Source organism: Microcaecilia unicolor, chromosome 9, assembly GCF_901765095.1.
Source record: "Microcaecilia unicolor chromosome 9, aMicUni1.1, whole genome shotgun sequence".
NCBI classification, from domain to species: Eukaryota; Metazoa; Chordata; class Amphibia; order Gymnophiona; family Siphonopidae; genus Microcaecilia; species Microcaecilia unicolor.
The window spans coordinates 5795607-5819443 of record NC_044039.1 but is presented as its reverse complement, the minus strand read 5'-3'; the positions used below and the strand labels follow the sequence as shown (position 1 = coordinate 5819443).

The 23837-nt window shown below is 41.8% G+C and overlaps 1 protein-coding gene across 1 annotated transcript in view; it reads right to left on the bottom strand.

The window, feature by feature from the left end:
• The window catches only part of CD9 (CD9 molecule), a 34341-nt gene extending 11224 nt beyond the window's left edge, over positions 1 to 23117 (bottom strand). Inside the window, 3 exon segments of the mRNA XM_030214062.1 lie at positions 1043 to 1140; positions 2407 to 2506; positions 22982 to 23117. Of these exon segments, the coding sequence (XP_030069922.1) occupies positions 1043 to 1140; positions 2407 to 2506; positions 22982 to 23047 (264 nt within the window). The 5' untranslated portion in view covers positions 23048 to 23117.
• Between the last annotated feature and the right edge of the window lie 720 nt (positions 23118 to 23837).

Below are 23837 nucleotides of genomic sequence, written 5' to 3'. Positions count from 1 at the left end.
TAATTCAGGTTTTCATAGCAATCAAACTGGAATAAACTTCCTGAACCCCTACGTCTTGCCCCATATCCTTGGCCACCTTTAAATCTAGACAAAGCCCACCTCTAACATGCTTTTGACTCGTAACCACTCGCCTCCACCTACCCTCCTCTTCCTTCCCGTTCACATTAATTGATTTGATTACTTTATTTTTTGTCTATTAGATTGTAAGCTCTTTGAGCAGGGACTGTCTTTCTTCTATGTTTGTGCAGCGCTGCGTACGCCTTGTAGCGCTATAGAAATGCTAAATAGTAGTAGTAGTAGATTTACTTACTGCCTTTGAAGGAATTCACTCAAGGTGGTGTACAACAATAAAAACAAACAAGCAATAGACAATTACAGCAGTAAAAATATTCAAAGAAAGTGTCACAGTATACTATTTACAATGTAATGGGCTGGGCAAGAGAAATTTTTACTCATCCAAGATATCATTCAAAAAAAAAAAATGTATAAAATGGATTTTTTTTCCCCCTCCTTTTCAACTGGATACCAGTTCTCCAACTGGCCCAGGAGATTCTTTTCAGCAGCTGTCCAGGAATTGTACAAATTTCTAGTCACTATTTGCCGGAGACAATGAAATACTGAACACCTGAGGGTGTATGGTGCCCTTAGAGAGTAGAGCCCAGAATTCTAGAATGTCTCCACTTCTGTTGGCAGGAACAGCCATCAAGTTCTGGACCAGTCTGGTAAGGACACTAAGGAAATCTGGTTATAAGGAACTGTGGTCCTTAAGCACCTGCATAAACCTGAAGTACTACAGAAATGAAAGTACTGTCTGGTGGGAACGGCTTATGGACTGATTTATGATGACTTAACTGAGTAGACCCTCCATTTTTAAAAACACAATAGAAATCATTTTACAGTAATGGCCTATTTAAGCAGTAATTTCTTTAGGATGCAACAGGTGCACAATAATTTTCCATCATTCTGCAAAAGGATTTTAAACCCCGTAACTCAACCTGATTAGGGAGGTATAAGCACCAGACGTGTGAAGTTCAGTACCTACCAGTCCCAGCATACACTGAGATTCCTGAATTGCACCACAACATCCCAAGAAGCCAACCACCATCATAAGTGCTCCAGCACCTATTAAAATGTAAACACCTGAGGGAAAAAAAAAAAAAAAAAAGTTATTGGCGTCAGAATAACTTCAATTTTGCTAGTACAAGTACATTTTATTAAGTGTAAAACATGGTGATCTGATGAAGTATCTGATCTGTGGACATGTTCTAAAATCACAAGGCGTCAACTTGCTGCAAATATTCTGACTTTTTTTTTAGTACAATGCTGTTTTGGTTATATGTGTCAATTGCACTGCATTAAAAGCCCACAGCTTGCTCAGGGAAAGAAATGTCATTCCTTGTACAGATTTGGTTTAATCACACAGTTGGGAGGTAGGGTAACAGGATTCTATAACATTAAGGCTCATTATATAGAGAACTATCCATGCCTTTTGGTGCAAAAAAAAAAATCAGCTGAATTTCAAAAGACACCTTGTATGGCCTTTGAACCATCAAAGTCTCCAAGAAAATGACTGATCTGTATCACAAACGTGAGAAAGTGACATGGTACCCGAAAGGCAGAGGCTGAAGTATTAAACTTGTTAGGCCTGTCGCTACTAAGCCTCCATTCTAAGATTAAGTCCAACAACTTCCAAGTCTGTTCTCAGTTAATCCTCCCCAGATCACTTGTATTTCTATTGTAGATGCTCTTCCAACAAATAGCTCTAGGTAATGGTGAATGAGTTTCATCCCAGCTACAAAAGTTGGAAGTAAAAGGGGAAATACCATCATTCATCGAGCTTTTTTTTTTTTTTTTTTTTTAATCTTCCAAACACTTCTATCCATTAATATAAACCTATGATGTTTGCAGCAGTTTCTAATAAGGATAAACTGGTAAAGGTGAGAGCCAAGTTGATGAAAACTCAACTACAATGATTTTCAGCTGCAGATGAACTTTTAAAAATTCTACTGCTTTAGGGGAGATGACAATTTTCCATGTTATCTACCATAATATCCAAGAATATGAACCCTACTAACAGACCTCAAAGGTTTCCTCAAATGCATTTGCAGGATTTTAGAATTAAGTACATTAGCAGAACTAGAGGCTGTGTTCCAAACTTACTTATCAAGTGACATTAAAGGGTGTACATCAAGTTATATACAAACATGAATCTTCTAGAATTTTTTCTTCCATTATCCTACAGGGAGGAAAAAAAAAAAAAAAAGACCTAAGAAGGTTCAGGTCATTTCCAGAACCTTAGTTGGTCTTCACAATTTGATCTAGAATTCACAGGGAGATATAATAGTTTCTTCTGGTACTGTGTAAACACTTTTTCCAACAAACTCAGAGGAACATTTTGTCTCTTACCAGTGTAGAATGATGAACCAGTCTCCGCTTCAAAAATCGGTTTTGTCTGGCTATCGAACCGAAGCCATAATCCAATTCCAAGGACTGCAGATCCTGCAAGCTACATGAAGAAAATTCTCCAGTTAGAACAAACTCTTCAGAAAGAGAAGGCAATCCTGTTGGTTATTTCAACTTCTGCCATGATTAAGAATATAAACCCAGATTCCTGCCCCAAAGTGTGAAATCAGAGCTGAAAGAAAAGAATGTCCTCAAGAAGATATCAGTTGCCCAAAATGCTGCAGAAAAATGGAATTTTGTACAAACAGGTAGTAGCCTACAGCATGAGTGGAAGATTCTCACTCTATACCTGGCCCATAAGAGATGCTCTCACCACCTCAGACTCCAGACCAAATGACAAAAAATGGCAGAAGAGTGGTGAAGTACAAGAACGGATAAGGAGAGAAATTGGAAAAGGGGAATACATGAAAAGTGAAATAAAGTTGAGCAATATAAGAAAACTTGTGAGCAAAGCAAAAGTTGGAGAGGGCTTGGTGATAACACTGAAATGTTAACTCCTTCCTAGGGGCGGACTGACCACTGATGCAATAGGGCAGCTCCTGAGAGCCTAATTTTAATTAGGTGGTTAGGGGCTCATGACCCTTGGTGCCCAGATCACTCAGTCCACCCCTGCAGTATGGACTCCTAGCCAAATCAAAATTGCTGGAATAATGCACCAGACTCCAGCTAAATCATATCTTATCTCCAGTTAATTCTATCAAGACAACTTGCTCCAACCCTTCAGGAGCATAGCTCCTGGCCAGCATTTTTTCAGTAAAAGCAGCTTCCATGAAAAAAAAAAAAAATAGATGCCTTATTAATCCATAACTGTTCTACTCAAATGTCAAATTAAATAAGTCTAGCAAAAATCAAATTCTGAAGAAAATCTTACTCTACTTCCAATGGAAGGTTACAGGTTCCCTGGGCTATTGAGGCTACTTTATTTATATAAATTTTCTATCATAGTCCAGTGTCCTGCGCTAACCTACAGATTGTATAGTAGGAGTGATTTTTTTTGTGTTTTTGATCTACTTCCAATGGGCAAAAATTTAAGTTGAGCTTTTTAAAGCAAGCACTCAATTAGCCAGAGAACTCAGGTCAGATTTACCCTCACCTTATCCAGTTTTTGTTAAGGATAATGCATAAGTTCATGAACACCAACAGTGGTTTTCAACCCAGTCCTCAGGAACCACCTGGCCAGTTGGGTTTTCAAGATATCCACAATACGCATGAGAGTTACATGCGCTGCCTTCTAACCTCTCATGTACATTGACAGTGGATATCCCAACTGGCCAGATAGTCGCTGAGGTCTGGGTGGATCACCTGGCCAGTCAGATTTCATGATATCCACACTGAATATGCATGAGAGGCTTGCATGCACCTTCTTGCATATTCATAGCAGATATCCAACTGGCAAGCTGATTGAGGGCTGGGTTAAAAAACCACTGCTCCTATATAGGGAAGAGACTAAGAGGCTTATTTTCAAAGCACTTAGCCTCCCAAAGTTCCATAGAAACCTATGGAACTTAGCCTCCCAAAGTGCTTTGAAAATATGCCTCTAAGTGTACCAGTACGCTAAGGAAGGAATTTAAACTTGCCTGTTAATTTCCTTTCCTTGAATCATGCCAAACCAGGCATTTCATATACCTTACTAATCAAGATCAAACCAATTTAAAAATGTAAAAACCTCATTTCAATTGCTGCTCATGCTATCTTGAACCTACTGTTCAGTATAGTACTTGAGTTAAACCTTACATGGAAGTATATGTGCATTACAATTAGTCTTTTCTGAAAAGATGCCACCTTGACAGCAAGTAGAGATAGCCGTGATTTTCCAGTGAATAACTGCCGAGTATACCTGAGCAACTTGCCAACAGTACAGAACTGGACAAATAAAAAAAAAAAAAAAAAAAAAAAAAAAACTTCTGCCCTTCCCTTTCCTCTTCTCCCCTGTTCTAATTTAGAGGGGGATGTTCTGTTCAATCAGAAAAAAAATATTGGGCAACAAATCTTTCACCAACTGATTCAGCTGCCATAGCCTTCCTGGGAGTGTTCTGACTTCTGGCAGGATGAAAGGAAAAAAACAGATGCTAAAATTATCTTTTCAGGAGAGACAATTGCATGGGAAGCATGGTGGGAAGAAGTCAAGGCTGCCTTGCAAACTTCTGCCTCAAAGTCTACATCCAAGTGATAATACCCTGAAGGAGTTACTGCCCTGAAGATATAAGATGACATGCTTATGAAAGGGACTGTTCCTCCAGAAGATAAGTACATAAGTAATGCCACACTGGGAAAAGACCAAGGGACCATCGAGCCCAGCATCCTGTCCACGACAGCGGCCAATCCAGGCCAAGGGCACCTGGCAGCTTCCCAAACGTACAAACATTCTATACAATCAAGCCATTGTGACATCACTAATGAGGTTGGCTCTTATTGGTGGAATAAGCCACTATGACATCACAATAGGTTAAATCACTGCTCTATGTAATAAAAGTGAGCCAAGTAGAGGACATAAGTACATAAGTAATGCCACACTGGGAAAAGACCAAGGGTCATCGAGCCCAGCAATCTTGTCCACGACAGCGGCCAATCCAGGCCAAGGGCCTTGATCACCTCAAGCCCTTTAGCAATGGAGGCTTTGCAAAACTGTCTTGTCCTTGAGAGGCCCACTGAATAACAATCAGTCCCATCTTGATTAGTGCTGTTAACTTCAGGTACATGAGCACTGTGCATATTCAGAATATGGAGATCCATTTCTGTACAGTTTCTCTCTCAATATTGGAAGTTTTGCATAAATGGAAAAAAATGGTGGCTAATAGGAATCCGACCTTAAGACAGCTCCTTCAAGGCTGCCTACTGGGCTTACATGGATACCTGGTCAAGTTTCATTTCTTTAAAGGCGTGAATATGTGGATAAAGGCGAGCCGGTTGATGTAGCATATCTAGATTTTCAGAAAGCTTTTTTTTTATAAAATTCCTCATGAGGCGCTCCTAAGAAAATTAAGTCATGGTATAGGAGGCAAGGTTCTGGTGTGGATTAGGATTTGGTTTACTGGACAGAAAACAAGAGGGTAGGGTTAAACAGTCATTTCTCTCAATGGAGGAGGGTGAACAGTGGAGTGCCGAAGGATCAGTACTGGGACCGGTGCTATTTAAACATTATAAATGATAGGGAAATTGGAATGATGAGTGAGGTGATTAAATCTGCAGGACGACAAGACTATTCAAGGTTGTTAAAACCCTAAGTACATAAGTGTTTCCATACTGGACAGACTGAAGGTCCATCAAGTCCAGTATCCTGTTTCCAATAGTGGCCAATCCAGGTCACAAGTACCTGGCAAGATCCCAAAACAGTACATTTTATGTTGACTAATCTTATGTTCTAAGGCATTACTGTTCAAAAAAGGTGGGAATATTTCATCCCTTTACCTCCACACCCTCCCCAAAAAGAAGTACAATAGGGCAAGATGCAGCATAAATTCTATCCATCCTCTAACATAACAGGGCCCAACACCTGTACCTTCAGGCAGTTAAGGGTCAGACCTTTGTTTAGCCCTCATCTTTCTAAGTAAGAATTCAAGGTGAGGTAAATTCAGGTACAAGTGCATTTCCAAGTCGATTTACCATCTGTTGTACCCAAGGCAGTGGAGGGTGAAGTGTCTTGCTGAGGGTCAGAAGGCAAATCAGTAGAAACAGGATTCAAACCCTAGCTTCTCAGCTCGCTACTTCCAACAAACTACTCCATAATGTAACAGGTACCTCCTGACAGCCTCAAAAGATGCCGCACAGCCATATATAGCCCTCTTTCATATCCTTAAAATGTCTACCTCCTGTAAACCTATATGAAATTCTAAACAATTTCGCAGTAAAATACACCATCTACCATAAGCAGGTGGCGAGTTACAGAGTGGAGTGGCCTAGTGGTTAGAGCACTGGTCTTGCAATCCAGAGGTGGCCAGTTCAAATCCCACTGCTGCTCCTTATGATGTTGGGCAAGTCACTTAACCCTCCAGTTGCCTCAAATAAAATCTGAGGGCTTGCTAAATTAGCATCTCATTAAATTCTTATACAAATTATCTGCTGCATGTAAAGGCCCAAGCGTGGCCAAAATTATGCAACATGATGCTTTCCTTATGACGACACCTGAGCCGGTACGTCAAGCTTCATCTCTGGCCATCTTCAAATCTAGGCTAAAAACCCACATCTTCGATGCTGCTTTTAACACCTAAACCTTCAACTGTCCCCTATCCCTGATATGTCCTGTCTGTCCTAACCCTTATCCCTTACTTGTCCTGTCATAATTAGATTGTAAGCTCTATAGAGCAGGGACTGTCTCTCCATGTTCAAGTGTGAAGCGCTGCGTACGTCCGGTAGCGCTATAGAAATGATAAGTAGTAGTACTAGTACCTAAGGTTTGGAGCCTGTACCTGAAACCGCTGCAAAAGACAATGAGTCAAAGAGCCACTGCTAAAAAGCAGCATTTGCGAACAGGCAATAAGGATGGTGCTGGGAGGGAGATGTGCACAAAGCAAAAAAATAGCATGAGGAAAAGTAATTTTCTCTAGCTCAGAAGGAGAAAAAAAAAAAAAAAAAAAAAAGAAAAGTTTCCATTCAACTTAATGATTCATGTTTTCCAGACTCCCTTTACAGTTGTGTTACTGGAACTAACTGCTATGCTGAAAATTATCACAAACACCACAACTCTCGTATAACTCTTCACAATGTAACAAATTGTATTTCCATCATTCATAATGTATTGTAAGCCACACTGAGCCCGCAAAAAGGTGGGAAAATGTGGGATACATAGTAACATAGTAGATGACGGCAGAAAAAGACCTGCACGGACCATCCAGTCTGCCCAACAAGATAAACTCATATGCTTTTTGTGTATACCTTGATTTGTACCTGTCTTTTTCAGGGCACAGACCGTATAAGTCTGCCCAGCACTATCCCCGCCTCCCAACCACCAGCCCTGCCTCCCACCACCAGCTGTGGCACAAACCGTATAAGTCTGCTCACCACTATCCCCGCCTCCCACCACCGGCTCTGGCACAGACCGTATAAGTCTGCCCAAATGCAATAAAATAAATAAACTTGTATCAATACTGAAACCACAACACACAGGTTTCAATTTTTTGGCAAAAATGAGGCAGCTATTGGTACACCGTAATTCACTACTGAACACCTAAAATATGAAAGGGAAAAATTACTGAGCCAGAGAAGTGACAAAGAACAATTAACTTGTGGATTTTATTTTTTTTTTAAATCTGATTAGCACAGAAAGCCAGTCTGGCTCTGAGCTACAGTGGCCAGCAGGATCAGATAAAAGATAGCAAACTCCAGTAGGACAGACATTTAGAAGATCCATGCAGATGTGTGACTTGTGGTTCTGATTTCCCCAATGGATTCCCCAAGTCCCTGCATGCATTGAGGTTAAGCCCAGGACTGGATCAACCCTGTTGGGTGAATCTGGATCCAGTTGGCAAGCCTAGAAAGTAATCCAATTACAAAGAAGGGGGGTCCATTTCAGGCTGCCAATGGAACTGGGAAGTTCAATTTGCTGATCCAAGTTAAAATGTAACCAATTAAAACACCTACAGGCTTCATAAGCTGCCAGCATTGTTTCTCACCAATGGAGGTCAAAAAAAGGACATCCTTACTGTGGAGACAATCTGGTCCCCATTAATACATAGCTACAGTCACTTCTCATCTCTACATGGCTAGTATTAGTTTTCTCTAGAAACCTTCTAAACCCGATTGCTTTCATCATATTCTCAGGAAAGTTCCACAGTATTTGTTAAGTGAAAAAAATTGATTTGTTATAAGAAATGCTTTTCATGCCCTAGTACTAGAGCTATTAAGAAAAGTATAAACCATTTCCTATTTACTTGTCTAACTTCAGCTATTTTAGACATTTATCATCTGGTCTCCAGGTTAAAACTTTCCTCACAGGGAAACTATTCCATTCTTTTGGGTCACCTTCTCTGAACCTTTTTTATTTGAGATGGGGGCAACCGACCCACACAGATCTCAGTGCTGTCAAACCCTCATCTGTATAGAGATTGCAATAGCAGTTCTTAGGAAAGGAATGGAAAAGATAGATAACATTTGGTTTTCTGACCACTACACACTACGGCGAAGTCCCAGGATACATGAACGATCTCATAGACCTACCAATCAGAAACACATTCAGATCAACACGGACATACCTAAATCTCCACTACCCAAACTGCAAAGGACTCAAATACAAGTCAACTTATGCATCAAGCTTCTCCTACATAAGCACACGCCTGTGGAACGCACTACCAAAAGCCGTGAAAACAACGTACGACCACCTAAGCTTCCGGAAATTACTAAAAACCAACCTGTTCAAAAAGGCATACCCTACTGATCCAACATAAATGCCTGAACCCTGCAACACAATGAAACCAAAGCTCGTAATGGTCACTACCCAACTCTTCCTCTCTATGATTCCCTAATGTATCTAACACATGAACCTTATTCGATCATAACATCATTTTGTATTCGTTTCTCTACCAGAGTTGGCGTACGCCTTCATGGTACTATGTAAGCCACACTGAGCCTGCAAATAGATGGGAAATGTGGGATACAAATGCAAATAGATAAGCTCACAATTTCATCATATCAAAATGGCCCCTAGATCTTTTCCCCAAGTGAGGAAGCCAATATAGAACCCAGCAGCCCACATCTACAGTTTGGATTCTTCTGTTATCACTGTTTGTCTACATGTTTCATCTGCTACAGCTTGGTTCCCAAGTCTCAAGGTCCCCCTGATCCAACTGATTTAAACTACAGTAAAGTCAATTATCTGACCTAAATGGGACCAACCCGTTGTCAGATAAATGAAAAGTCAGATAATACAAAAAAACAAAGGTAACCCCTCAAACACAGAAACAAAGGAAGGTGCCTGGCTCACAATGGTGGTAAAAGTAGGGTCCTGGGTTTCCTGGGTTCAGAAACCAGAAAAAGAAGCTGTGTGACATCACCAGGAGTATTAGATATGTGAAGACTGTACTTTAAATGACTCACCACCAAATCTGATCTTACTACGTGTTCCTTTAAGAAAACCACCAGTCCCAGTACAGATTCCTGTGTCGTTCCATTACTTAGCTTTCTCTAGTGAGTAAAATAACCAGTCCCACTATTTTCTATCTTTACGTAGTACTCAATTCACAATAGGACCCTGCCTCCTATCCCATTATTTTATGAGTCATGAGGGGCTATCAAATATCTTTGGAAATTCCACATTAGTTATCACTCACCATTGCCCACATGCACATTAACCAATGAAAAAAACTTCAACCAACTGATAAAGACTACTACCATGTTAATTTGAGTCTGTCCAGATGGCCAGTAATAGCTTCTACCATTTTGCCTAGCACTGACATCAGGCTCACTGGTCACCTACAGCCTTTTTTGAAAAGGGATTGGCCATACTCAAGTTTTCAGATACTGTAGCTGATTTTGAATGAGATGTTAAGATTACTAGTAAGTCTGGAATTTCATTTTGGAGTTCAGGGTATGTGCAGCTGCTCTGATGTCTTACTCTGATTTGGGAATTTTATTGCACCTTCCCAGTTCACCATGAGCTACTTCAGCTCCTCTGAATCACCCTTAAAGATAAAGTCTCCAATATCTTCAAGGCTCAAGCGAATAATTCATTTGGTTTTCCACTACAGCCTCTTCCTTGACTGCCTTTTTCACTGCTAGGTCGTACTAAACAAAAATGAAAAAGCAAGCAACAACCAACCACGTCCCTGGTTCATCAAGTTACTGGAAATGAAGAAACTTTGTAGAAAACTAGAAAGAAAATGGTCCAAAAAGAAATCAAATGAACAAAAACATATGGAGGAAAACCTTAAGAATATACATAAAGCAAAAGAACAAACCTACAGCACATGTGAACACCCAGGACAGAACAAAAAAAATATGAACTTACGAACAATCTACAGAACACCCAAACTTTGCAAGCATCAAACGAGATACCACCAACTGCAGACAAGCTTACACAATACTTATGAGCAAAACAAAATATAGTAAAAATAAGATCCGATCTCACTGCAACACAAATATCCCTCAGACTTCCTACATGAATGCAAAACCAACAATGAGCATACCAAGGCAGACAGAATCTGGTCCTTCAAGACATCCACAACCAACTCTTAAAACGTTACTGACAAACTACGCACATGAAAATTGCCTACTAGACATATCCCCCAACTACATGATGAAAAATCCAGAGTGGTTCATCGAATGCTTTACTGAACACATAAAACATGCTCTTGAATGCTACTTCCCTTCTGACAAGGGCAGCGTTATACTCGCCAATCCTCAAAAATTCCACCAGTAAGATCAACTAACTCACAAATTATAGACCAGTGGTCTTAACACCATTACTGACCCAAACAATTGAGGGTCTAGTAGCACAATTAATGGACTGATTTCTCACTCCAGCTACCAAATAGTTATAACCACTCTGATAAAATTCAGAAGACCAATACGCCAAGGACAAAAGCGTCCTATTACTACAACTTGATATGTCAAGTGCCTTCGATCTAGACCATGCAATACTGATGACCCTACTCAACTACATGAGAATCAATGTAGCAGCAGCGTGGCTTAATGGCTTTTTAAGGACTAGATCCTACATTGTAAAGATGTCCAACCAACTCAGCTTCCTGGATCCACGACTACAGGGTGCCATAGAGTTTTCCAATATCACCGATATTGTTCACAATCAACCAACAAACGTTCCAAATTGAAACTAAAAATACTAGGAATCATTCTCAATAAACATCTTACTCTAGAAAGCCAAGTATCAGCAAATCAAAGATTTTCAGAAATCTCACAAAGTTTCAGAAATGTATGGAAACCGAGATGGCGCAGAGACTGCTTTCCCAATCATTTCACCTAATAGTACAATTGATGATACTGTCTCAACCAGACTATTGCAACGCTGCATATGTAGGATGCAAGGAAAATACACAAATCATTACAGACTGTTCAAAACACAGCAGCAAGACTGATATTCAAGTCAAAATACGACAAAGAACTACACTGGCTCCCAATCAAGGCAAGATTATTTTTCAAAGCAAGCACTATCATTTTGAAAATACCGTTTGGCATGTCTCCATGCCAGACCTGACTGAACTATGCCCAAGAAATGCTAACCAAGGAACCAGAAGTCACTTCACCTACCAAACTACCTACCATTTACACAGCTGGATTCTTTAGATCCCAGATAGCTAAATCCAGCTGTGTAAATGGATTTGTATGTTATGTTTTTATTTACAGTTTGGTAGGTGAAGTGACTTCTGGTTCAGTGTTTACATTGGTACGTTATTGCAGAGCAGTGTGGAACATTGGTATCGCTTGTGGTTAACCGTATAATTTCTTGACAAGGTAGGTCTTTTAGTTCTTTTCTAAACTGGAGGTAATTTGTGATGCTGCTTGTGATCTTTAGATCCCAGATTAGCTAATCTCTGCAATAACGTACCAATGTAAACACTGTCTACCTACAACACTAATATCAATAATTGCAAACTGTAAGCCATCTTGAACCAAAACTTGCTTTTCGATAAAAGCAGGATACAAGAATGAAAATATATGGGACTTCTATACAAGCAAGAGGTTCTAACATTTACATGCACATTACACGTTTAGAATACTAGCATATGTGTACACATCTGCACAAATATATAAAATAGGTGTCTATGTGCATATTTATAGAATAGCACTCATCTTGCGTAACGCCTTTTTGCATGGTGGGTGCAAACAGGCAGTGTCTGGAGAGGGTATACGTGTGTACCTTAGAAATTACATCTCAGCATTTAGATGCAAGCACAAGTGCTCATGCCTAATTCCAGGCTTGTGTACACCATAGCATCCTAAAATTCTATAGAGCAAAGTAGGCACTTATCAGCCATTATAGATTTGCCCCCCAAAGTGGTTGAACTGACTCCCTCACAGCCAGGCTTCCTGCCTCACCATACACTTGAAGTTGTTGCCTTTGCAAGCTTCTTTTCAAATTCTTCTGGCTGCCTTCAATTTTTGCATTTAACTTTGCCATCACTTACGATCTTTCCCAGTTTTGTTAGAAGGCGATTTCCATTTCTGGAAAGACGTTTTGGCTTGGTTGGCCTTTTACATCACCATTTCCCTATGCAGCAGACTTTTCTGCTTTTCCTACTGCACGATACACATCAAGGCTGAATGTAAGTGTGACATTTTTAAACTGAATCCATATTGCATGCAAATGTTTAACCTTTGCAGCTGCTCCCTATATAGGCCCCCCCCCCCCCCCCAATTTGTCACAGCCTCTTTTGGAAAATAAATGCTACTTCAGGAGTTATAATCAAATTTTACAATCACTGAGAGAACAATCTTCTATATATATAAAAGGCAACCCCAACATTCTATGAAGCCTCCGAAGCCTCCAGCCGGAAGTGTGAAGCGCCAGAGATATCCGGTTTCCCCATGAGTGAAGGAAAACAGCACGAAATCCCTCTCTCTCTAACAGTGAAGGACTCAGAGGGGGGAGGAGAGAGATGCCCTCACTCTCTCTGTAACAGAAACACAGCACAGCAGGAAACTTAACACTGAAGGACTGGACTCGGAGGGGGGAGGGAGAGAGGGCAGGGACACTCCCACATGCACACTCTGAAGAAAACCTTGCTAGCCCCCCCCCCCCCCCCCCGGTTTCATTTGCATCAGAAACGGGGCTTTTTTACTAGTATATTTATAATCACCATTGCCAAGCAATCAACTACCAAATTTTGCTTCGCAGCAAGGATCAATCATTTAGGACATCTAGAAAGTACCTCCTTAGTTACGTCCTACTACTACTACTACTATAAATCACTTTTAAAGTGCTACCAGTCGTACGCAGCGCTTTACAATTGAACATGAAGAAAGACAGTCCCTGCTCAAAAGAGCTTACAATCTGATGAGACATTTAGCTAATTAGTATAGCAGCTGGCAATTACCTCTATCAATTCCTAGCGTTTCACTGTTTGCTTTGTCCTGGCCAGCACCCCCCAGCATTGTGAAGCGGCTTAGTATTTAATGCAGCATGCCGAGATCCAGAGAAACCCGAGTTCAAATCCAGACACTGCTTGTGACCTTAAAAAAAACCCATCTGTTACCTCAGGTACAAGCTTAAACTAAGCCTTCTAGTGCAGCAGCAGAATGTAACTGGAAAAGCACACGCTCCCTCCCCACACCCCCTTGTCCACGTAGCAGGGAAACCTCAGAACCCAGTGTAGCTGTGGGTGTGGCAGCAGTTAAGCTTGTGAATGAGAATGGAGCTAGGGAACAGAGCTGCCCAAGTTACCCAGGCCCAAGAGGGAGATTTGAGGGCAGCTTGTGTTTGACAATCCTATGTTGGTGCATTATGGGAAGTGTAGAACTGATTCCAATGGGTAGAATCTGGGACCAATAGCACTCTGAATTGGGATGCAAGCTTAAAAACAGGACTGACAGCCTCCCTCCCGAAGTTGAGTAACTTGGCATTTCTGAAGCAAGGCCAACTAACGAGGAAGTCATTTCATCCTTCACTGCCTCTGGTAGGTAACCAGATGCCAAAGGTGGACCACCCACAAAGAAGTTTTTAGGGTGGGGGAGGGAGCACAGAGGTGTCTGAGGTATACATTTAAGAAAACATGTAAAAAGTGCTTCACAAATAAAAGCAGCAAAAAAATTTTAGCTTTCATTGGTGCTTGTGAAAGGATAAAGGGAGTAGAGGGCAGTAGGACAGTTTTGAAAGAATTTGTCCAGGTAGTTTAAGGACTCAGTACTGAGCCTGTGTCAGGAAAGCAGATTGTAAACTGCTCACAGCTAAGGAATCAACCACTTATTTGGATTTTGATCACACATTTTTTCAGTAGTAACTCAAATGTGAGTTACATTCAGGTACACTGGGTATTTCTCTGTCCCTGGAGGGCTCACAATCTAAGTTTGTACCAGAGGTAATGGAGGGTGAAGTGACTTGCCCAAGCTCACAAAGAGCAGCCCTGGGATTTGAAATGGCCACCTGTGGATGTCAAGACTGGTGCTCTAACCACTAGGCCACTCCTGACCTCCACTTCAGTGCCAGGGCATGTCTGACCGCCAGCTTTGAATGTCCGGGTTAGTGCAGCAACCCAGTAGTTAACTCGGCACTGGTCAATATTCAGACTAGTGACCAGTTAACTCAGCAAATAAAGGAGCCTTTTTGCTGCCCTAACTTTATCCCTATACATAGCCTGTTAGACTGAATAGTGGCTCTGACCAACCAGCACCTCTGGACTGCCCATAACCTAACCAGTTAAAGCTGATGCTTAGGGGCACTACCCAGTTAAATGCTGCTAAATATTAAAAGGCTGGCCAGGTTAGCATGGTTTAACTGGGCAGGAGCCTCCCCCTGCCCGATTAAAACCCTTTGACTACTGCCCCCCTTAAATATTTAGCCGGGTCAAATCCACAGGCTAAAACTTTCCTTTCACTTACTAGGCAGGAAAGTACATTTTTACCAGTGGACTTCACTCCCGCACAAGCTTTCAAATGGGACACAGTCTATTAGGACCCAAGGCACAAACATACAACTATACATGCATTTGCTCTTCAGACAAGTGGACACTTCAGATGTGCACATAAGTACATAAGTGTTGCCATACTGGGAAAGACCAAAGGTCCATCAAGCCCAGCATCCCGTTTCCAACAGTGGCCAATCCAGGTCACAAATACCTGGCAAGATCCCCCAAAAGTACAAAACATTTTGTACCGCTTACCCCAGAAATACTGGATTTTTCCCCAAGTCCATTTAATAATGATGGTCTATCGACTTTTCTTTTAGGAAGCTGTCCAAACCTTTTTTAAACTCCGCTAAGCTAACCACCTTTACCACATTCTCTGGCAACGAATTCCAGAGTATAATTACACGTTGAGTGAAGAAACGTTTTCTCCGATTCGTTTTAAATTTACTACATTGTAGCTTCATCGCATGCCCCCTAGTCCTAGTATTTTTGGAAAGCGTAAACAAGACGCTTCACATCTACCAGTTCAACTCCACTGCATGACCTCTCCCTTTCCAGACTCCTAGGTGCTTCTGCTGCTCATGTTCTCAGTCAGTGTTATGTTATCAGAGACTTATTACTTGCCAACACCCACTGAAAATTCAAGGCGCGTTACAACATTTAATTACGAAAACTGGTATCAGGAATTAACAGAAAAACTATAAAATACAGATAAACCCACAGCCCCACCCCCCATCGTAGAAAACAAGTAAGTCTTCAGAGCTTTTTGAAATAGCTACTCATTGAACATAACTGTGAAGGAAGAGCATTCCAATAAACAGCTAAAAAACAAAAATAGAATGAGAAAACAGCTTTTAGTCATATAAACTTTAGCCATCAGGAACACTACATAAGCTCATAAGTAATGCCACACTGGGAAAAGACCAAGGGTCCATCGAGCCCAGCATCCTGTCCACTGCAGTGGCCAATCCAGGCCAAGGGCACCTGGTGAGCTTCCCAAACGTACAAACATTCTATACAATCAAGCCATTATGACATCACTAATGAGGTTGGCTCTTATTGGTGGAATGAGCCACTATGACATCACAATAGGTTAAATCACTGCTCTATGTAATAAAGGTGAGCCAAGTAGAGGACATAAGTACATAAGTAATGCCACACTGGGAAAAGACCAAGGGTCCATCGAGCCCAGCATCCTGTCCACAACAGCGGCCAATCCAGGCCAAGGGCACCTGGCAAGCTTCCCAAACGTACAAACATTCTATACATGTTATTCCTGGAATTGTGGATTTTTCCCAAGTTCATTTAGTAGCGGTTTATGGACTTGTCCTTTAGGAAACCGTCTAACCCCCTTTTAAAAACTCTGCCAAGCTAACCGCCTTCACCACGTTCTCCGTGGCGATTACAACTCCTAGAGCTAGCCCTAAATTTAATAGACTTGATAACCGAGAACCACTTTCAGGACCACTACATTTCAAAAACTTAAATACAAAACCAGTTGTCTTGAAAAATAATTTGAGCCTGAACTGGCTGCCAATGTAAAGAGTTAGTAATTATGATCCATACGTGTTTTCCGAAATATCAGCCTAACAGCTGATTTTTGAATCCTTGAAAGTTGTCTAGAAGACAGACCCAAACATGAGTTTCCATAACCTAGCAGTGATAAGATAGTTAATTGTACAGTTACCATGAAATGGTCTTATAGAAAGTAAGATCTTAATCGCAGTGCTCCCGCCCCCCCCCCCCCAACCAACTGTGTCCATCGTGCAAAGTTCTTACATGTGCATACAGAACTAGCTCCCCCTACACACACAATTCCTCATAAATTCCTATTCCTTCCCTCCGATTAGAAGCCTTTCCACTGACTGGATCCCTCCAAACTCTCAAATGAAAGGGAGAGTGATTGCAGTGCTAAATCCTGAAAACTCCAGAAACTAGCTTTTTGATTTTGAGACTATAAATCCACAGAAGCCTGGAAAAAAAAAAGCCAGACAGTTGGGAATCCTAGACTGCACATCTGACAGCCCCCCCCCCCCAACCCCAAACTTTGGGCTCTAGGCACATGCCTAGTTTGCCTGTCTATAGTCTGCAGAAAAGGACCGTATGGGCAGACTGGATAGACTGTATAGCCTTCATCTGCCATTTTAGGAAATCACATCTCTCACTCAATTTTCCATATGCTGTAGTTGAAATTATAATTGCCTTGCTTATATATTTTCTTATTGTGTCCACAAGCTATCACAATTTTTTCCTTATATCACTTGGTGCTTACCTTCAAATCAACACTATTTTAAAATCAAATTACACCACTTAGCTTCTATGGGTCCTGGGTCACTCAATATATAACTGAATTTTCCATATGTCCAGGACCCATAGAAGCTAAGTGGCATAATTTGCTTTAAAAATAGCACCGATTTAAATGCAAGAACCAAGTGATATAAACAAAGATTATGATGTGATGATCAACAGCTTGTGGACACAATGTAGACCTAGTTTGGCCTTTGGCAGGCCTTAAAAAACATTTTATGAGAACATATATTATAAACAAGGCAATTCATAATTTCAAGCTAGAGCATACGGAAAATTGATATATGGGATTTGCTTTGCGAGACTTAATTATCCCATTGGTTATATGTTTTCCCCATTAGTATGTGATAATTCTAGGAAACGACAGCCTCTCTCAACCAAAGCACTGGTAACAAGCTTTTTGGGTTTTTTTGATTGCACGGAAAACTTGGTCCCATTTTCATCTTAACTGCCATCTCTTAAGGAAAATACATATGCACAATTTCCACAGTTAATTCTGTTGAAGCAACTGTATGGATTTTCTGCCAGTTCCATTTCCTCACAAGGTAAATCTAATGAAGCAAAATGCATTAGAGATTGAAGATTTGTCACAGCAATGAATTTCTAGGCTGCAGATTTTACTGGATTCCTCAGTCCATATTCAACTTTAAGAACCAAACTTGACCTTACACATACAAACCTATGAAAAAGGAATAAAACTGACCAGTCTACAATCTTGTATCCTGTGTATCACATTTCAAATACATTTGCAGTTTAAAGCATTAAATTCACTGAATTCCCCCCCCCCCCCCCAGGTCTGATGTATACATATTTTAAACAATTTACAAAAGTGAACAGATTAATGGAGCAAGTCAGTTTTCTGACAGACCCCAAAATGGAAGGGTCTTTAACATGGTTGCCATATGAATTTGCTTAAATACAAGTTTAAAAAAAAAAAAAAGTCTCTAACCATACTAAACACTCAACCAACTTTCAGGAGCTAAAGTTACCCTCCTGTTCCGACCTGAGAAAGGGGAGTATTAACCCCTGACAATCAAGAAATGTACTAGCTCAACAGATTTACACATCCTGTTGTCTTATTTTCCAACTCGGTTGGATTTTTCGGCATAAGACACCATGCGTGGTCCACTGCTGGACAGCTTAGTCATCAAGAAATCCTTAGTAGCTTCCTTAATTTTGTCCTGCCATGGAGACTTCAGGGTGTCAACTTTTTTTTTTTTTTTTTTAAGGCACGAGTGTGAACTGTGCCAGAATTCTGTATGTGGTGAACATTTCACATGTTAAGATCTCATTCTTGACCGTGAAAAAAGCCACATTCCAAAAATTACCACATTTAAACGAGTGAAGATGTGAATTGTATAGAATTATGAGGTGAATAAAAGTGGTTGCATGTCTTATCCAGCTTTTGGCAGCCAGTACTTCCTTACACAGGTCACCTGACACTTAACATAAGGGAGGGGCCCCAAATGCCAACTTATACCAGCTGTCTCTTATGTAAGGGAAGGGAGATTCCTGTACTTTAGTGACTTGCTATAGAACTAGAACAGCAGCACATTTAGCCATCTCTCCATGACCAGAGAACTAGAAATTTTTTGTGGGTTTTTTTTTTTTTTAATGATCTTTGAAAATAAACTTAATGGAAAACCTTCTACAGTTGTCTCTAACATGCAGAGACATCTTAAGCAAAATGACATACTTTACTCTGCTTAAAAATTGGCCGATTCAATTAGTGATTGGACTGGTCAAAATATATCTCAACAGTTAACTAAACCAGTCCACAATACATATATATTTCTTTAAATATTATTCACAGAATCTTCAGGAGTCAATGTTATCTTATAATGTTACTATATTTTATAGAGTGCCTCAGTGATGTGTGTCGTCCACCACCCTTGCAGGCTTTATGTGGTGACCAATATTAACATCAACCTCTTCATTAGCCCAATTTATTCTGTTATAGGCTGCTTAAACTGTAATTTATATTTTATATAGATACTTTAACACTTATCTGTCGGACTCGGGGGTATCACTGCCCGACATGCATGTTTCGCTTGCAACGGCAAGCTGTCTCAAGGACCTACCCCCGGTGGACCTACTATGGTGGAGCTGGCGCTAGGAAGACTACCGGGGGTAGGTCCTTGAGACAGCTTGCCGTTGCAAGCGAAACATGCATGTCGGGCAGTGATACCCCCGAGTCCGACAGATAAGTGTTAAAGTATCTATATAAAATATAAATTACAGTTTAAGCAGCCTATAACAGAATAAATTGGGCTAATGAAGAGGTTGATGTTAATATTGGTCACCACATAAAGCCTGCAAGGGTGGTGGACGACACACATCACTGAGGCACTCTATAAAAATATAGTAACATTATAAGATAACATTGACTCCTGAAGATTCTGTGAATAATATTTAAAGAAATATATATGTATTATGGACTGGTTTAGTTAACTGTTGAGATATACTTTACTCTGCAGCATTAAGTATAATTTCAGCAGTCCAATGGCTCAAGATTAAGAGAACCATGGTTAATGCAAAACAAAAAAAAAAAATCCTTGCTTTCGACATGTGTTAGAAGCTTTAGAATCCTGGCCATTATGCCATCCCAAAAGCTTCCCCAGGCAGATGACAGGAAAAAGTAAACAAGCTGCCATACAATGGTGCCAAAAGGCACCTCAAAACACCTCTCTAGTACCACACACCCCTGTACACCATAGAGCAATTACATTTCCCTCCCCAAACACACAACACCTCTTCCCACTCGGAGGCAGGAAAAATAAGTTTGTGAATAATTGAAATATACCCTACAGAGACACTTAGGAAATAACACCAACCTTAAGAAAATGCAGTACATTTTACCCGAATAACCCCCAGACACACACTGGTTACAGACACAGTGAATCAACATTTCCGATGCAGTCCTCCCCCACCCACATCCATTCCTCCAGATAAAAACCACATAACCCTTTTGTAAGCCAATGCTTTCTCGTTCTAGCAAGAAAATTAATCCCCACAGATAATGTCGAACACACACCAGAAGTTGTTCAAACTCTACATTTTTGCCCTGCTTGGGATTACCTGGCACAATTTTAGGGTATCTTTAACATCTGAGTGAAGTACAGTTTATTGCTGTAACTGTCTCAGATCAGCAAGCTTGAAAGTACAAAAATATAAAAGACTAGGAAAGGAATCCATTCAGAAAGATTCCCTGGTTCCACTCAGCTGTTGAGTAGTGGTGGGAGTGGGGGGGGGGGGAGAGCAAAGAGTACTACAGTCTTGCAGCTTTCATATTTACTTGATGCAGCACAGATTAATTAGTAAAATAAATCCTAGAAGAGTCAAGTGCAGGCACATCAAGCTCCACCCCACCCCCCCAGTTTTTCAGAATGCTTGAATGGGCTGCCCAAAATGCTTACACTTAACTGCACCCTTTACTTTCATTATCATACAGTAAAAAATGTAACGAAGGATGCTATATTGGAGAAACAGGCCAGATGCTTAAGACAAGATTCAATTTACATAGACATCACATGAACAATACAGCCAGTAGGGCCCCCACCCCGGTGGGACAGCATTTTACAGGACCAGGACACTGTACCAGTGACTTCACAGTGAGAATCCTGAAAGGTAACTTTAAAACCATACAAGAACGTAAGACCTTTGAAGTCAGAATGATTGAATATTTTAACACCCAACAGAAAGGACTTAACAAGGATCTGGGGTTCCTAGCCCATTATAAACCATAAAACTGTATGTCTCTGTTGATCACCCTCCCCTACCTACACCCATCCTGTTAGAATATCAATGATATGCTTTGATGTCCCCATGCATACCTCCGACCCACCCCCATCCTCCCACCCTGTCATAGTAATGCTTGAATGTTTTCACTTATATACACTGTCAGCTAGCACATTTGCTTTATGTCCCATAAAAAAGGTATCATCTTATCCATGTTTTATTTTGTTTGATTTCTATTGATACCCTTAAGAGTGGACTAACATGGCTACCACACTCTACTTAATTATCATACAGCAAACTCCTGCCTCTGTTCCTGCATTGCCTTTAGACATTCACATGGCCACGCCCCTTCCTTTTAAAGATGCTTCCAAGCTGCTCCAGGTATCACCTGCCACACATTGAACCAGTCTCAAAAGTCAACAGGAAAAGAAAAAAGGAAACTTTCACACCAGCATCCTTAGAAATATATACAAGCATGTTTAACCCAGACCTAATAAAACCTACTTTCAGAAATGCACAATTCCTACAATTAAGTGGGATCCAAGAGAGCCTAAAATAAAAAAACTGCTCTCGTATGGATAATTGTTTGATTAGACTAACTTATGACCCTTGTTATCTGTTATCAATTGTATCTTTTGTACCCTGATATGGTGATGCCATAACAGGTCTCTGCAAGCCACATTGAGCCTGCAAATAGGTGGGAAAATGTGGGCTACAAATGCAATAATAAAACCTATCCTTGTGGATACACCCCTAGACCCTCTGACTCGTACTGCGAATTTGGTACGGGGCAGAGCACGAAACAAAAGTTGCAATGTGGTATTTTGACAGTCCTAAGAAGTTTTCCCCCTTCAGAAAGCATGCTAAAAGTGCTGCTCCTTCAATCTGTGGAACAGTTTAAAGCAGCAGGCTCCAATCTCTGTAGCCTAAGCTGAAAAGCAGGCGGAGGGAGGGAGGGGTGTGGATGTTTACCCTGGTGTAAAATGCCAGCTCATGACTCACAGCTGCCCGCACAAGCCTCTCCGCCCCTCCTTAGGATTAGTGCAACCGGGGATTTTCTTTATTCGGGCCCCTGCCAAACCTGGAATAAAACCCAGGGCCCAAGGTAAACAGCTGGGGAGCAGTTTGGCACCTTCAGGGCTCAAACAGCCGGCTAAACCGGTTCGGTCTGTCTAGCGTTAATGGCGCCTTAGGAAAAAAAAAAAGTCGCCCAAACTTTGGTATATTCGGTGCATCAATAGTCACAAAAATAGTATTGCACAAACTTTCCATTTGGGGCTTTCGTTTCAGGCTTGTCTGGTTGAGACGCCCTCAATGGTCTCGGGCAAATTCCTGTGTAACCACCTCGGAATCTGCACTTTCTAAGCCTTCCAGGGAAAGAAGCAAAACTTGGCAAAAAGTTCGGTGCAGAACAAACCCCAACTAGTCCTTCGCCCGCACTTCCCAGGGGAAAACTGGCCAGAGAAAGGGGTGGGGGGAGGAGCGAACTCCCCCTCTTGGGAACCCAAGGTATTAAGTGTATGGCAACAAGTTGCAGGAGCCGTGGCGCGCGCTAGGGAGGGGAACTGTTCTGGTCCTGTTTCACTGCCCCACCGGCCACCACCAATCCCAATTTTGGAACGTTGGTGGCACGAGCTGCGGCGCGCGCCCCCCTCCCTCCCCCCTCCTGCAGCTGTAAGAACGCGCTGGGCCGCTGGCTGGAGGCGGGAAGAGAGGGCAAAAAAAAAACCACCTGCAGAAACTTAGCGCCCCACGGTCGGACACGGTCACGCGACAAGAACGGGCCCGGGTTAACTCCGGTGGCAACGGAGGCTGCAGAGTGGTACCCCGGGAAAGCAGCGACTGCCCCCCCCCCCCCAAACCGTGGGGGGGGGGGGAAGAGAAGGTTTCCCGGAAAACAAACCAAAACAACCCAACCCCAGCACAGGTAGGACAGTCCCCCCCCCCCACTCCATACTGACCCAGAAAATGAAGTTGAAGATGAAGAGCAGGTACTTGATGCACTTGACCCCTCCTTTGACAGCCATAGTGGTGAGTGGACGAGAGCGCGTTCAGGAGCCCAGAAAGCAAAAGAAAAAGCGGCGCTGGAGCCCCGCTCGCTCTTATAGCGGCCACTCCCTGCCGCTAGGGCGCCTGCGCAGGGCCGAGGGGGGAGGGGGAGAGGGGGAGTGACCGTCCCGTGGAGAAAGGGAGGGACGGAAGGGGAAGAGACAGACAGAGAGGGGAAGTGACTGTCCCGCACAGAGGAAGAGAGAGAGAGAAAGACTCACTGCCAGAGGAAGAGGGGGAGAGATCTAGAAAGAGGGAGAGGGGAATGACTTCTGCAGAAGGAGGAGAGGGGAGTGAGAGAGAGAGAGAGAGAGAGAAAAGACTCACTGCCAGAGTAAGAGGAGGGAGAGATCTAGAAAGAGAGGAGAGGGGAATGACTTCTGCAGAAGGAAGGGGGAGTGAGAGAGAGAGGGAGAAAAGACTCACTGCCAGAGTAAGAGAAGGAAGGAGGGAGAGGGGAATGACTTCTGCAGAAGGAAGGAGGGCAGTGCTGTATAGTAACTAACTTTGGTCCCTTTTACTTGCAAAGAAGTACAGGATAACATGTGCTACTTTTACTGACTCAGATACATCTTGTAATTGCACTAAAGTAAAAGTGGAAGCCAGATGTAAACGAAGATTCCTCCGGAAACCAAACAGCAAAATCGGGAACAGGATTTTGTTATTGCAAACCTCCCTCATCACGCAAACAGTAGTACTTCCCCTTTCACAGCGATATTTGGAATGTTTTCAATTCAATCTCTGTACATTGCACCAGTGTAAATACAT